At 33.3% G+C, this 17,068-nt stretch overlaps 1 protein-coding gene across 1 annotated transcript in view; it reads left to right on the forward strand.

Annotated features, from left to right (window-relative positions):
• The window catches only part of LOC135212575 (adenosine receptor A2b-like), a 348,426-nt gene that overhangs the window by 292,579 nt on the left and 38,779 nt on the right, over positions 1-17,068 (forward strand). Inside the window, 1 exon segment of the mRNA XM_064246119.1 lies at positions 11,651-11,801. Within this exon segment, the coding sequence (XP_064102189.1) occupies positions 11,651-11,801 (151 nt within the window).

Consider the following 17,068-nt stretch of genomic DNA (forward strand, 5'->3'; position numbering starts at 1 on the left):
AATTAACAGTCCATTCCAAAGCAAGTGAAAACAGAGATAAGCAAGAAATGAAAAAGTGGGAAGGATATGGAAAATACAACTTCTACAGTAAAAATATAAAATGGTCAGAAATAAATGAAGAATTAAACAAAGATTGGATAACATTTTCGTAAGTGATGACATAGGGGTAAATACGGAGATATTATATAAAATATTAGAGAAAATAGTGGATAAATATATACCGAAGAAGAAAAGTAAACATCAGTCATGCATACCAAGAGACAGAAGGATCTTGTTCCAGAAAATCAGTGGAAAAAAGGTCTTGCAAAAGAAAAGAAAAAAATGCATGGAAAGTTATAGAAACTAAAAAGTAAGATAGAAAAATGCAGAACAAAAGATTATACAATCAAAAGAAAATGAAAAACGGGACTTGGAAGAAAAAAACCCAATAATATCAAAGCAAAATCCCAAAACTATTATACTCATACGCAAAAAAGATGAATAAAAGAAGAATAGAATAGGCCCTCCCCCCCTCTAAGAATTGAAGGGAATTAACGAATGCCAAAAAAAGGAAATTTTGCAACATACTGGCAGAAACGATATAACGAGAGAATTCACCCCTAGAATAGATATGAAGATAATGATATAGAAGTAAGGGACAAAAATAGTGAATATTTAGCTGACATAGAAATTAATGAGCTGATATTGTGCAGGCAATTAATGAAATTAAAAATGGAGCTGCTGCAGGGCCTGATGGAGTTCCTGCTATTCTGTTAAAGAAAAGTAGTTCATTCTATCGCAAAGCCACTTGCAATATTATTAAGACAAAGTGTAGATACAGGCAAGATTTATGATGAGCACAAAAGTGGATCAAGACTAGAGGCAAGTATTATAGGCTGTGAGTCTAACATCACATATTATGAAAGTGTTTGAAAGGGTAATGAAGAAAAATATTATGAAACATTTAATAAAAAATAATTTGGTTTAATATAGACAACATGGTTTCGTACCCGGAAAAAGTACACAAACCCAACTGTTAGTCCACCGTGAGAACATATTCAAAAATATGAAAAGCGGAAATGAAAACAGATGTGGTTTATCTAGACTTTGCAAAAGCTTTTGACAAGGTAGACCATAATGTATTAGCGAAGAAAATTAGAAAACACAATATCGTGGATAAAGTAGGAAGATGGTTAAAAGAATTTTTACACAACAGAAAACAGATAGTTATTGCAAACGATGAGAAATCGGATGAAGCCAAGGTAATATCCGGTGTGCCACAAGGTACGGTGTTAGCTGCAATACTGTTTGTTATTATGATTGAAGACATAGACAGTAATGTTAAGGATTCGGTAGTGAGTAGTTTCGCCGATGACACAAAAGTAGAGAAATTACTTGTGATGAAGATAGGAACGCTCTACAAAGAGACCTTAACAAAGTATATGATTGGGCAGAGGTAAATAGGATGGTATTTAACTCTGATAAATTTGAATCAATAAATTATGGAGACAGAGAAGGAAAGCTATATGCATATAGGGGACCTAATAATGAGACAATCACAAATAAGGAAGCAGTTAAAGACCTTGGTGTGATGATGAATAGGAACATGTTATGCAATGATCAAATAGCAATTCTTTTGGCAACAAAATGTAAAGCAAAAATGGGAATGTTGTTACGGCACTTCAAAACAAGAACAAAAGGCTGAACCCACAAGATTATGATTTATAAAACATATGTTCGTAGTCCACTTGAATATTGCAATATGATCTATGGTACCCACACTATCAAAAGGATATTGCACAAATAGAGAGTGTACAAAGGTCCTTTACAGCTAGAATAGCAGAAGTTAAGGACCTTGACTACTGGGAAAGACTACAATCCTTAAAATTATATAGTCTAGAAGGAGAAGAGAACGCTACATGATAATTCAGGCATGGAAACAAGATAGAAGGAATAGCAGAAAACATCAGTGAACTAAAATATCAGAAAGAGCAAGCAGAGTAGATTAATAGTGCCCAAAACTATAGCCAGGGTAAAAAATAAGGGAAACACCACATGACATTAATCCACTACGCACCAGCATCGATAATGCAGCGCTATTCAATGCGTTGCAGCTCATCTGAGGAATATATCAGGAGTGAGCGTAGATGTGTTTAAGAGTAAGCTTGACAAATATCTAAACTGCATTCCAGACCATCCAAGATTGGAAGATGCAAAATATACCGGAAGAGTACTAGCAACTCTCTGGTAGAACATTAGAGGTGCCTCAACACTGAGGGACCTGGGGCAACCCGAAACGAACCTGTAAGGTCTGTAAGGTAAGGTAAGGTCTCTTTCTTTTAGTGGAACTTAAGAAACTTTACACCTTAATCTTGCTAAGCGTGAACGTAAGATTGTATAGTACCAATAAAATATATTTTTAGATAAGCGTCTGTAAGTTTAAAAAATTCAGCGTGTTCTTTTCAAACTTTAAGTGTAAAAAATTCAACTCGTGTTCAATCTTTTTACTTATGTTAGATTACAAAGAACTCTTTCGTATTTTGTATTTTTAAGTATGAAATGGAAATAAAGCTTTTCATTTGATTTTATTTGACTTTGACGCAAACGACACGTGATGATAATATATGAATCAGCAGTTTCATACAAAAAATTAATATCCCTCCTATTCAGAAATTAAGTGTTCTTACATAACGGTAAAATACGACAATACAATGTAAGAATTTGTGTTACTTTAATCTGCAATGTAGAGCACTAAAAGTTATGTTCCTTGCTTTAAAAAAAATCTTATTTTTACTGTTTTAAATATAAAGATAAGTAATATTGGTGCGTGAACAAATTTTACTAAAAAATCTATTGCTATAGTTTTAAGACTGAAATAAGTATTAAAAGAAATGTGTTCTTTTGTGCCTTTTCTTTTATATTTGAATCAAAGTAAATTAATCTGATATTCATCTGCTTCAAATCACACAAAGAATTTTTTAAATTCTAAAATCCAGTTAAGAACTGACCTGATCCTTTTACGAAAATAGAAGGCATTTGATAATGCATTTTCGAATATGTGACATATAATGTCCAATGTCTCGTTCTTTGTCGAGTTAATCATATTTAATATATTTTCAAAACCAAGAACATTGATATCTGTGAAACATGAATTATTTATGCGCTACTGAATTAAGTCTATATTACCCCCCCCCCCCCCCATAATTACTTTCGACTTTACTTTAAATTCGTGCTTAAATCTAAGAAAGCTGTATACATTCTTATTTGAAAAGGACTGAAACTTTAGAGAAGCGGCTCTTTCATCACTAAGGTCTAAGATATAGCTAAGCGTAAAAAAGACGTAAGTAAGAACATTGGTGATATTTCTTGTTATATCTCTCCCCCTTCTTACCAAAGAAAAATGTATCGGGGCACTTTGCTTTCATTTAGCCATTTTTATTTTATTTTATTTTATTTTTATTTTTATTTTTTTAATAAGTAGAGATTTATAGAGTTGCAGTAGCCATAATCGTAGATAATTATTCCTAGGCTCCGCCCCCACCCGGCCTCAATTCAGATGCTCATTTGATTGGCTGATATCCTCCTCCCCTTCAATATTCAAAGACTTTTTACCTATGAAATAACTTACTTTGATTGATAGATGGACCTTACAAATGCACCATAACTTAGTATCAGTGTATTGACGTATACACTGCTGTTTGGAATAATGTTGTTTTTCTAAAATAAATAAACCGTGTTCATTCAAGTCTGAATGTATTTTTGGTAATCATTATAGCCAAAAATGTCTAAAGAATACACTGGCTCAGATGATAATTTGAACACATTTTCATATATATGTATGTATGTATGTATATATATAAATATGTATTGTATATACACATATTTAGATTATATGTATACATATATATAAATAAATGTATATGTATGTATGTATGTTTTATATTTATATATTTATTTATTTATGTATTTATTTATTTATTTATTTATTTATACATATATACATATGAAACCTCCAGCTGCAGTGAATGCGCCACTACTTAGTTTCGCTGTAACTTCTTATATAATGTTGGCCTATTGTGGCAGATCTTTGCAATATAAATAAAGGGCACGGCTCGGTGCGATAGTCACAAAAAGTAAGTCTGCATAAGAAAGGAGAAGAGTTGTATATGAGGAGCGTCCCTGTTGCTCGAAGTTGAAAACAAAAGGCCGCCTGCAGTAATAAAACGATGTCGTCTGGCGGGAGGCAATCTGGGCCGAGTGGCTTTGTATGGAGAGGATGCACATCATAAGCATCTCTCTCTCTCTCTCTCTCTCTCTCTCTCTCAGAATTTACAGTAAAGTCATTCCTGTTTTTAAACGTTCTTGCCAAGGTCATCCAATACTCTCTCTCTCTCTCTCTCTCCTCTCTCTCTCTCTCTCTCTCTGAGTTCCTGTAAAACTTTTCCTCAGGCCTGTTGGTAAGTTCGTCCAGTATCCTACTAACTCTCTCTCTCTCTCTCTCTCTCTCTCTCTCTCTCTCTCTCTGAGTTCCTGTAAAACTTTTCCTCAGGCCTATTGGTGAGTTCGTCCAGTATCCTGCTAACTCTCTCTCTCTCTCTCTCTCTCTCTCTCTCTCTCTCTCTCTCTCTCTCTCTCTCTCTCTCTCTCTCAAAATTTGCTGTACGTCTTTTCTTTATTTCATAAGATTTTAGTAAGTTCATCCAGGATCCCCCCTCCCATCTCTCTCTCTCTCTCTCTCTCTCTCAGTTAATCTCTTCTTTATTTTATCAAGTAAGCCTCTGTGTGTGTGTATGTGTGTTTCTCAAAATTTGTAGAAAATTTCTTCTTTATTTCATGAGATTTTACTAAGTTCACCCAATAAGTCTCTCTCTCTCTCTCTCTCTCTCTCTCTCTCTCTCTCTCTCTCTCTCTCTCTCTCTGCTCATCCATTACTCTAAGAAAATGTGTGTGTTTATGTGTATCTTAAGGCTCCAAGCTTTTGATCCCCGAAAAACGTGTCCAGCACTGGTACGGCTGGATACAGGATTCGTAGAAGATCCATATCGTCTTTACGTAATCTTTTCTTTCCCATCCAAGTATTTGCTACCCAGTCAACAAAGAACTGGAGTCTGCCAAGAATATATTGACTAAAATTGTGCACGCTCTCTCTCTCTCTCTCTCTCTCTCTCTCTCTCTCTCTCTCTTATTATACAGGTCTGGTTACTATGTTCTTCTGCTCTGGCGATATGTGGGTATGCAGGTCGCTTTAGATTTTTCCCTTATTATAAAAATAATATCTGCATATACAATATATACAATCAGTCAATAGTGCTAACAATTGGCAAATTTTATGATCATATGTGTACACAAAAGAATCGTAATGACATTTAAGTACCACAATTGTGTACAAAATCATCACAAAAAATGCTACCACAAGGTACTCAAAACGTAACAATATATTATACACAAAACACAGGTCGCTTTAATGGATGTTTCCACGTTCCAGCAACCAGGTCAAATGTGTGTGTATGTGGGCGCGCGGGCATTATAGGTTGTATAGATTATCCAGTAATCATATCCTTGACCTATTACTCTCACGTTCCTCTCCTCTCACAGAACTTCTCCGTATTTTCCAGGTGACCAACCCCCCCCCCCCCCAGAACATTCTGATCTATCTATTAACTACAATTTTCTTATTACCACGTCTTTGCCATTTTTTATACATTTCACCCCCACTCAACTATTCTTACTCTACATGTATTAAGGGAAATATTTCATCTTAATAGATTCCACCCATAACGCAGTGATTGAATTTTCCGGTTCAAAATCCCCAATACTGGTGTTTTTATTATCTGTAATAGAGAAATGTTTAAATTTGCTATCATAGTCCAATTTCTTCCCTGTAATGTGTAGACCTATTGGGTGAAGTTTGTTTGCATTTCCCACCCAGGACATCAATATATTCCATGGAGGTATCATTGGTAGTACCACCATGATATTATACTCCATTGCGGTCTTAATCCTTTTAAACAGATCCTGCCAACTGTCATTCTGTATCCTTTTTTTTCTTTTATTTAAAAAATACATTTTAAAGTTCATTATAAAATTCAATACATATACAGTATATGCAGTTTATGTACAAAATCAACGAACATATAGTCACAATATTTTATAGACGCCAATATACTCAAGTTTACTGTGTACATACATACATATACACATACCCATATACTGTATATTCATACCCGTTACACACATATATATACCTGTATATATTAAAATTCATACCTGGTCATTACTTGATTCAACCTACCATCATCTGTTACATATGATTTTAAATATATATGAAAATGAGCCATTTTCACTCTTCCATCATCCACTGTGAGATTTACTGATCCATCTTTATTTCCATTTACTATCATAGAACGTTACTTTTGCTAACATTCACAAATTTGTCCGTTACGAACAGAACAGCATTTCCTCGTTAACGCCAACTTTGTATCATCAACGACTCGATGTCATTTTTGTCACGTGATTTCCCTCATCTGTTCGTCCATAAAAGCTGCTACTCATGAAGAGGGGTTGATTCATAAGATAATGAACTATTCACCAACTCTCCTTTGATGGTCTGAATTTTTAATCAAAGGGGAAAGTGTTCCAGTTAACTTCATCTCTCAGTCCATGAGCCTACACACACACACACACACACACATACATTCATACATTATATATATATATATATATATATATATATATATATATATATATGTGTGTGTGTGTGTGTGTGTGTGTGTGTGTGTGTGTGTGTGTATGTGTGTGTGTGTATATATGAGTTGATGTGAATTATAATTGATTAAAAATATGGAGGTAGAGGAGACATAAAAGAATGATTGGAAGAGAGAGGATTGCTTATGAATGCAGTGCTTGAGTACCTAAGTGAGTGCATTTGAATGTTAAATATAATGTTGAATGAGAAGGAAAGGAGGGAGTTGATTGCTGTTGAGATGAGTCTCTTCCGCTGTCTACCACAAGTGAAGAAGGAGATTTGAAAGGTGAAAAATGTCCAAGTACGAAGAACCGGAAATATTAGCATAGGTAAAAAAAATGTTCGTGTATATATATATATATATATATATATATATATATATATATATATATATATATATATATATATATATAATATATTATATAAGATATATATATTTTCCACTATATCTTTTGAATAAATTATACCCATAGGGAACTACATTAATAAGTGTTCACAGCTGTTGGGCATGTAAAACTTGGCAAATTACAACATTTTTTTACCTATACTAATATTTCCGGTTTATTTATTTACCAGATGTTTATGCAATTGTAATATCGCAAGTTGTCAATAAAGTAAAGTACGTATGAAATTTTAAGTTTAAATTGCTTAATACTGGAATTTTTATCAGCGGTAATGCCTAGTTCGAATTCTTGCCTTTCGCGTAGACCTTTTGGGTGATTTTTTTTGTTTTATCTTAAGGTTATATATATTTAGCTATAATTACAGAGTTTCCTGAATCTGATGAAACTGTTCATATGTAAATAACAAATATATATTACTGTAAACATTAACTCACCGATGAACCTAATATCAAATACATCACAAATTCCACTTCATGGACCAGATCTTTCAGCAAAAAAAGTAAATATATACAACACTCAAATAAAACTACAAAGAGATAGTTGAGTGGGCTTTATTGTGGCCTGCATGGTACATTGAACGCCAAAAGCCATTGTTGCCAGATCCCACGGGAATATTATTTCGCCAATGTCTACCCCTGCTGCATCCATTTGCTCTCCCTTGCCCTACCCATTTGCTGTGACACTCTGCCCAACGGCCCGGAAAGCACAGTATCAATGATCAGGGCTTACCGTAGCAGTTATTGTACTTGGTTTTTAGAAGTAACATAGAGTCTGCAGTGCTTGTGTAAGGGTGGGAGACTTATCAGGTATGGCATCAGTGACTTGAGATGGGTTCGTGTCATAAGTAAGTTCGACGTCCTTACTCACATGCTTGACAATAAGATTCTGTACACGTTTTCTGATTTTGTAGAGCAGGAAAATATTTTTTTCTATTTCATTCTTGAATTTAATAAAACCCCAGACTGAGAAAAGTGGTTGTAGACATGTCATTGAGAAACACAGACTGTTTGCGTAGTTGTGAGATCAGTAGTTTCAAGATTAAAGGGCTGGTAGTGGTGCTAATAGCAGTTGCCGTATTTCCAAGTAGTGTTCAGTGACCGTCCCATGTATGGTTTTTTTTTTTTTTTTTTTTTTTTTTTTTTTGTCTGTGTTGTATGAATGTGCTTTTTTTATTTTTTTTATTTATTTTTTATTTATTTTTTTTAATGGCTTGGGGTTACTGTAAATTTATGATCTCAAAAAGTAATCACGTCAGAATATATCCTTCTCTCTCTCTCTCTCTCTCTCTCTCTCTCTCTCTCTCTCTCTCTCTCTCTCTAAAAAAAAAAAAACTTATACCCTTGTCGAACTTGGTCCTAACGACAACAGAGAATGAAAACGGAAAAAGGTAACTAAAAAGTGTTTGTGTTGTTTGTTAATGATTTAATGTAAAATAGCTGCAATTGATGCAACAAACGCACCCTTTATACGTAATTTCAGACCTACGTTTTATCTACTTTCTATATTGACATCTTTCACTAGCACTTTTCCTTGATAAAATGGTGAAGAATTGAACAAAAGAATGACCCACCTCGCTCAGTCTCCTGCTGTTGCAATCTACTGAAGAATAACTTTTTTCATTTACAATTTCACCATACTCTCTCTCTCTCTCTCTGTCGTCGTCGTCGTCGATACCGCCAAGTATTTCTTAATGTACCCTTAAAAATCCTGAAGAACTTTCCTTTTTAAAACCGCTGGGACGAGAGTAACTTAGTGAAATTCTGTTTTACTTCGACCCTCAAGTTCCGTATCTGCGAAATAATTAATTAGGATCTCCGAACTTCGTAACGTCGAGCCAAGCTCCACTTTTTTTTTCCTCGTGCTCTTAAATTATTGGGAATTATTTTCAAAAAATATCAGAGGTGGAGGTTACCTCTCATTCAATTTTCTGCCTGAAGGTGATTTAATTTCAGGCTGCTGTCTGGTTTTCCTTTATGCTTTGCCCGATGTCTGACTATTTTTTTATTTGTTCATTTATTTATGTTCTTTTTTTCACATTTTTAAGAAAATTCATTTAATTGACTTTCCGGTCATATTTCGTTTTTAAGATTTTAAGTTTAATGATTAAATGTTATACCTGACTTGGTTTTACCTTGGATAATTGCAGTGCATTCGTCACATCAACCACACCACGTATATATATTTAGAAAATTGCATACACGATGATAATAGAAACTTGTGGTAGTTAAGAATGATTCGATTATTTCAGAAGTAATATCTCAAAGAGTTATGTCAGTTAAGATAACCAGTCATGAGTAATTTATTCTTGACTCCTACGAATTTATTTCTCAAGAACTTTTGACCAAATTAGACAACCGTAACATACGGGGTGTGTAGAGCTGAAAAATTTAATTTGAATTTGCATCTGTGTGTATTCCTGTACTTCTTTATTGTATTTATAAATCCACGAGTTCCTTATCATTTCATCATTCATACCCCCACAGGATTCTGCTCTCTTTTCCTTTGTCCCATTAGATTCCCTCTTTCTCCGCTGGGTATCTACCCGAACTTTACTGAAAGTTTCAAGAGCTAAGTAGTTTCTCCTCTTGTTGAGAGAAATTATGATAATAATATGAAAAAAAAACTGTCCTTCATTATGATAGACCGTTTGAAAGCCACCATTTTTTTTTTTTTTTTTTTTTTTTTTTTCCAGAGCCTAAGTTATTCCCACCTTGTTGAAGTTGTGATTAGAAACTTCTGAGGTAAGGGCATTGAAAAAAAATGTCAACCTAATGAGTTAGGATGGAAAAACTCCTGATTGGCACCTCATCCTCCCTTACCCCTCCAAAACTCAGTACTTTTTATTGTATCTTCCTAAATACCACTTTTCAAGACGAATGGAATTTTTGCAGTAGAGTCGATTCCTAGAGGTATGTGGTAACTGTGACCATTGCAGGGCTGTCATTTTATTCTTCTAGTGTTCTCTGAGGTTGATAGGAAGTTGGCCTTTAGCTCTTACAGTAATACCTTGAATTTTATTATAACTGGGTAGATGTCGTTAGCATATCTGGGGGCTGTCTCAATGGGATTTTGTTTTTCGGTCTAAAATCAAAATTTCTGATTGTCTGCGAGATTCTGCAGTTATTTTAGGTGTGTGTGTTTTTTTTTTTCTATTTATTAATTTATTTTTTTAAGAACGTCCTCTCTTAAAAATGGCTGCTCCTTCATATTGAAATTTAAGACGTTGCTCTGAATATTGTTTATGTAACAACAATCCAGAGTCCCTACTTCCGTCCTTTATTTTATATTTTTTTTATATTACTTTTATATTACTTCCTCTCTTGAGTGCGCCAGAAGCCTTCTACCAAAAAGCTGGATTGTTATGTTTTGATATTTATTCTGAAATAGTGCTCCCTTTTTTTAAAATCTTTTATTAAGATATAAGATGAGAAGATGATATTTAGAATAAAACAGTAAATTTATGTCGTCACTCTCTTAAGCTGCTTTTTTCCATTTGTACAAATGGAATTTTGGTCTTTCCTTTATCAATCTTTCCCTCCTTTTTTATTATATTGTTAATCTTCTACGTTATCCTTTATCTCTTCCATTATTCTATCTTGCTAATTCCCGTTCCATATTCCATTTTAATCTCATCAGTCTCTCTTCTTTTTTATTATGTAGATAATCTTCTACATTATCCTATATCTCGTCCATTTTGTCGGTCTCATCTATTTTCATTCATTATTCCATTTTCATATTTTTTTTTTTCCCGTTTTCTTAAGGGGGGTTTTGGGCCCAGGGTAATTTTTTTTTTTTAAAATTTTTCATTAATTAAAAAAATTGTTTTTACTTTTTTCTTTTTCATATAATTATTTTCTATAATTTTTTTTTTTCCCTTTCATTTTTTTTTTTTTCCCGTTTTAAAATTTTTTTTCTTATTTTTTTCCCATTTCATTAAAATAAAATTTTTAGTTTTGGGGGTTCCCAAGGGTTCCTTTTTTTTTTTTTTTTAAAATTTATTAATTTTAATTTAATTTGTTTTTTTTACTTCCTTTTTTAATTTAAATTTTTTTATCTTTATTTTTAAAAATTTCTTCTTTTATTTTTTTTTCTGGTTTTAATTCTATTTTTTTTCCCATTTTTTCCATTATTTTTTTTTCCTTTTTAAATTATTTCAGGGTTTTTCTTTTTCCTACTTTTTTATCATAATATTGTTACGCTTCTATATTATCGTATATTCCCTTCATTTTTCTGTTTTATCTATTCCCATTCCATTATTAAATTTTAAGTTTGTCAGTCTTTTTTTATCATATTATTGTTACCTATTTTATTTTTAATCTCGGTATTCCCTTCATTTTCTGAGAATCTATTTCCCATTCCCATTTCATCCCATTTTAAGCTTTTCAATCAATCTTCCCTTCTGTTTATTAGATTGCAACCTTGTACATTATCCTTTATATCGCCCGATATTCCGACTTTCCCATTCCCATTTCATCATTCCATTTTAATCTGACGAGAGGTCCTCATGTTTCTCCTCCTGCAGGTCATCATCGCCTTCTGCCTGCTGTCGGGCGTCGTTAGTTGCGCCGTCGTGTGTGCTACGCCCTGGGTAAAGCGCCCGATGTCACCCACAGTCAGGCTGTCGCTGTCACTGGCCGCTGCTAACACGGTGTTCTCTGTGTCTGTGGCCGTAGGTTAGTCTTCTTTTCCCTCTTCTTGTCTTGTCCGAGGCGCGTTTTATTGCGAAAAGTGTTGTGTTTATTTCGGAGGTTTTTGTGAAAAGTATTGCGTATGTTTGAGAGGTAATTGTACTCATTATTTTGTATGATTGAGAGAGTATTGTAAGAAGTAATGTGTATAATTGAGAGATAATTATTCTAAGTATTTTGTATGATTGAGAGTATTGTAAGAAGTATTGTGTATAACTGAGAGATAATTGTACAAAGTATTTTTTATGATTGAGAGTATTGTAAGAAGTATTATGTATGATTGAGAGATAATACAAAGTATTTTGTATGATTGAGAGTATTGTAAGAAGTAATGTGTATGATTGAGAGTATTATAAGAAGCATTGTGTATGATTGGGAGGTTATTTTGAAGAGTATTATGTATGATTGGGAGGTTATTCTGAAAGTATTGTGCATGATTGAGAGATAATTGTACAAAGTATTGTGTATGATTGAGAGAGTATTGTAAGAAATAGTGTGTATGATTGGGAAGCTACTGTAAAATGTGTTGTGTATGGTTAAGAGATGGTTGTAAAAGGTATTGTGTATGATTGAGAGATAATTATATGAAGTATTTTGCATGATTGAGAGATTACTCTAGTAAGTTTTGAGTATGATTGAGAGATTACTGTAAAATGCATTGTGTATGATTGAGAAATTGTTGTAGAAAAGTATTGTTTATAATCGGTAATTTATTGCTAAAAAAAATAGTGTATAACTGGGAAGTTATTGTAAAAAAAATATTGTATATGGTTGGGTGATTATTGTAAAAAGTATTGTGTATGATCAAGAGGTTTTTGTAAAAAAAAAGTATTGTGTATGATTAAGAGATTATTATAAGATGCATTGTGTAAGATTCAGAGATTATTTAAAAAAAGTATTGTGTATGATTGAGAGACTGTATATAAATGCAGCTTAGGATTATCCAGAGAGAGAGAGAGAGAGAGAGAGAGAGAGAGAGAATTAATTATTTTGCCCATAATTACCACATACTGTATTGTTGTTGGATGAGCTGAAATGCTATGAATTAAGCTAACCAGCTTCTAAGAATAGAATGGTCAAAAATACGTTAGTAAAAGGAATTATATATATTTATATATATATATATATATATATATATATATATATATATATAAAGTTACTGGGCATTGTTTTGATAAATATGGTATTTGTTTAAATTGAGGGATTAAGATAGCATGTAACAAGGAATAAAATCTACAAAAGAAATGAGAGACAAAAGTATGCCACAGCATACCCTCGAGAAAAGGGTCTGAGACTCGAGATAGTGGAGGTCCATACCTTTGAAGTCACTGGTTAATTAATCACTACCCTAAGTGAACAAAGAGGTAATCCAGAATAGTAAACAGAAACACAAAGTTGAAAGAAAGGTATGTTTATCTACGCTCACTTTTAGATGAGAATTGTCTGAAGGTTTTATTGGGTCATGTGTGCGTGTGTGTGTATACGTACATTCATATATATGTTATATGTATGCATGTTTGTATATTATATATTATATATTCATAGACTGATGGATAGATCTTTAGCTAGATATATGGTATTATGGGTAAGTGGAAATCATTAAGATTGCGTAATGAAAGGTAATAGGAAAGTAGGAGATTAGAAGCGGTAAATGTAATGAATTAGGGCGGATTGAGAGAAGAGGTGTCTCCCAGATTAATGGGAGCAAAGAAGATGGAGCACTGTATACTGAACCTCTTAAGAGAAGAAGACCTAAAAAGATCTATATATGTGGAATGGAAGAAGTATTGGGACGGAAGGGGCTTTAATATCAAAGTTAATTACTTTTTCTAAGTTGCTGTAGAACATGTGCACATTTTTAGTATTGGCAAACTTGTGTCCATATACTAACAGCGTTCATTCGCACAGATTCTCTCTCTCTCTCTCTCTCTCTCTCTCTCTCTCTCTCTCTCTCTCTCTCTCTCTCTCTCTCTCTCAACCATTCTTACCTGTAGCTAGCAGTAACTTACAAAGGACGATTTGTAAGTTGTTCCAGCTCGTAAATAACGTTTTATTTCAGGGTACATTCGGTCAAGCCTCTCTCTCTCTCTCTCTCTCTCTCTCTCTCTCTCTCTCTCTCTCTCTCTCTCTCTCATGTACTGGTGGAAGACTTCTCTTCTATTTTTCTGAAATATAGGTTCCAGTTCGTTAAAATTTGATATTGTTCGAGATACTTTTACTTCGCCCAAATTGCTCCGCCGTGGTTGGTATTTTTGTATTTTTCCTGTGATGGTTTTTTTGTGTCTGATACCTTATATCATAAAAGGATTTTACGCTTTTAGGATTTTTATTTCTTCATACTGCGCTCATGTCCCTAGAGTGTTCGCGTTTTTATATAAGTTCCTGATGGAATTTTGAAATTGCTTTATTTTGATAAATCTTTGTTTATATATGCTTGTATCCTGCAGAAGAAGAATCTTAGATGTCATTAGTGTTAGTATTTTCGATTTTCCATAGATATTTATCCCCCTGTATATTAGATGAATGGAACCAGTTGATATTTTGCTTTGAGGTCAAAACCTCAGTCAAGGCCACCATAATTGTAATATAAGTTTTATTTAGGGTTATCCGTTAATGTACTAAAGAATTATCTACAAACTAGCCGCGAGTTTTTGCAAGCTTTACCGAAATTCAGTTCCAAAACCCTACCAGATATCCTTCTTTGGAAAATGTCTCCATTCCTTTAACGACAAGAAAGGAACGGTCTTTTGGGGGACCACCAATTAGCACTCGTGAAAGACTCGTCGTCCCCCAACCCCCTCCCCCTAGAAAGGATCCCTTTTTTGGGATGAGGAGGCTATTGAATCCTTCAAATTCCCTGTTCCGTCTGAGGCCTTATATCCGTCACAAAACTTTGGCTTGAGCGTGTGTGGATATTTCTACTTTTATATCAAGATGTCCTGGGAAATAAGTGAAGGTTTTCTAGAATTCGGGCCATTTTTCCAGGGCGTATTCCTAATAGTAAAAGAAAGTAAAGGAACATAGGACAACTTACTGACAATCCCGGTAGTGTATAAAAGAAATTATTTCCCTGTGTGGCAAGAATGTATATTTGGTATAATATGATTTCCGAATGTGACAAGAATGTATATTTGGTATAAAAGGATTTCCGTATGTGGCAAGAATGTATATTTGGTATATGATTTCCGGATGTGACAAGAATGTATATTTGGTATAATATGATTTCCGAATGTGGCAAGAATGTGTATTTGGTATGATATGATTTCCGTATGTGACAAGAATGTATATTTGGTATATGATTTCCGGATGTGACAAGAATGTATATTGGTATAATATGATTTCCAAATGTGGCAAAAATGTATATTTGGTATAATATGATTTCCGAATGTGACAAGAATGTATATTTGGTATATGATTTCCGCATATGACGAGAATGTATATTTGGTATATCATTTCCGCATGTGACAAGAATGTATATTTGGTATATGATTTACGTATGTGACAAGAATGTATATTTGGTATAATATGATTTCCGTATGTGCCAAGAATGTATATTTGGTATAATATGATTTCCATATGTGACAAGAATGTATATTTGGTATAATATGATTATCGTATGTGACAAGAATGTATATTTGGTATAATATGATTTCCATATGTGACAAGAATGTATATTTGGTATAATATGATTTCCGAATGTGACAAGAATGTATATTTGGTGTATGATTCCCGAATGTGATAAGACTGTATACTTGGTAAATGATTTCCGTATGTGATAAGAATGTATATTTGGTATAATATGATTTCCGAATGTGACAAGAATGTATATTTGGTATAATATGATTTCCATATGTGACAAGAATGTATATTTGGTATAATATGATTATCGTATGTGACAAGAATGTATATTTGGTATAATATGATTTCCGAATGTGACAAGAATGTATATTTGGTATAATATGATTTCCGAATGTAACAAGAATGTATATTTGGTATAATATGATTTCCGTATGTGACAAGAATGTATATTTGGTATATGATTTCTGTATATGGCATCAAGTTAAGTATATCTTAGTTTTACCAGACCACTAGCTGATTAGCAGCTCTCCTAGGGCTGGCCCGAAGGATTAGATATTTTTACGTGGCTAGGAACCAATTGGTCACTTAACAACGGGACCTACAGCTTATTGTGGGATCCGAACCACATTATATCGAGAAATGAATTTCTATCACCAGAAATAAATTCCTCTGATTCTGCGTTGGCAGAGCCGGGGGTCGAACTTCAGACCAACGAATTGGCTGCCGAGCGCGAAAACCACTTGTCCAGCGAGGAACTAGTCCGTATATGGCAAGAATGTATATTTGGTGTATGATTTCTGAATGTGACAAGTCTGTATACTTGGTATATGATTTCCGTATGTGACAAAAATGTATATTAGGTATTATATGATTTCCGAATGTGTCAAGAATGTATATTTGGTATAATATGATTTCCGTATGTGACAAAAAGGTATATTAGGTATAATATGATTTCCGAATGTGTCAAGAATGTATATTTGGTATAATGTGATTTCCATATGTGACAAGAATGTATATTGGAATAATATAATTTCCGAATGTGACAAGAATGTATATTTGGTATAATATGATTTCCGTATGTGACAAGGATGTATATTTGGTATATGATTTCCGCATGTGGCAAGAATGTATATTTGGTATAATATGATTTCCGTATGTGAAAAGAATGTATATTTGGTGTATGATTTCCGTATGTGAGAGGAATGTATATTTGGTATAATATGATTTCCGAATGTGTCAAGAATGTATATTTGGTATAATATGATTTCCGTATGTGACAAGAATGTATATTTGGTATAATCTGATTTCCGTATGTGACAAGAATGTATATTTGGTATAATATGATTTCCGAATGTGACAAGAATGTATATTTAGTATAATATGATTTCCGTATGTGACAAGAATGTATATTTGGTATAATCTGATTTCCAAATGTGAAAAAGAATGTTTTTTGGATAATATGATTTCCATATGTGACAAGAATGTATATTGGTATAATCTATTTCATATTTGACAAGTAATAGTTTGGTATAATATGATTTTCGAATGTGACAAGAATGTATATTTAGTATATGATTTCAGTATGTGACAAGAATATATATATTTGGTATAATCTGATTTCCGTATGTGGCAAGAATGTATATTTGGTATAATACAATTTCCGTATGTGACAA

Source organism: Macrobrachium nipponense, chromosome 41 (assembly GCF_015104395.2).
Source record: "Macrobrachium nipponense isolate FS-2020 chromosome 41, ASM1510439v2, whole genome shotgun sequence".
Classification (NCBI taxonomy): Eukaryota; Metazoa; Arthropoda; class Malacostraca; order Decapoda; family Palaemonidae; genus Macrobrachium; species Macrobrachium nipponense.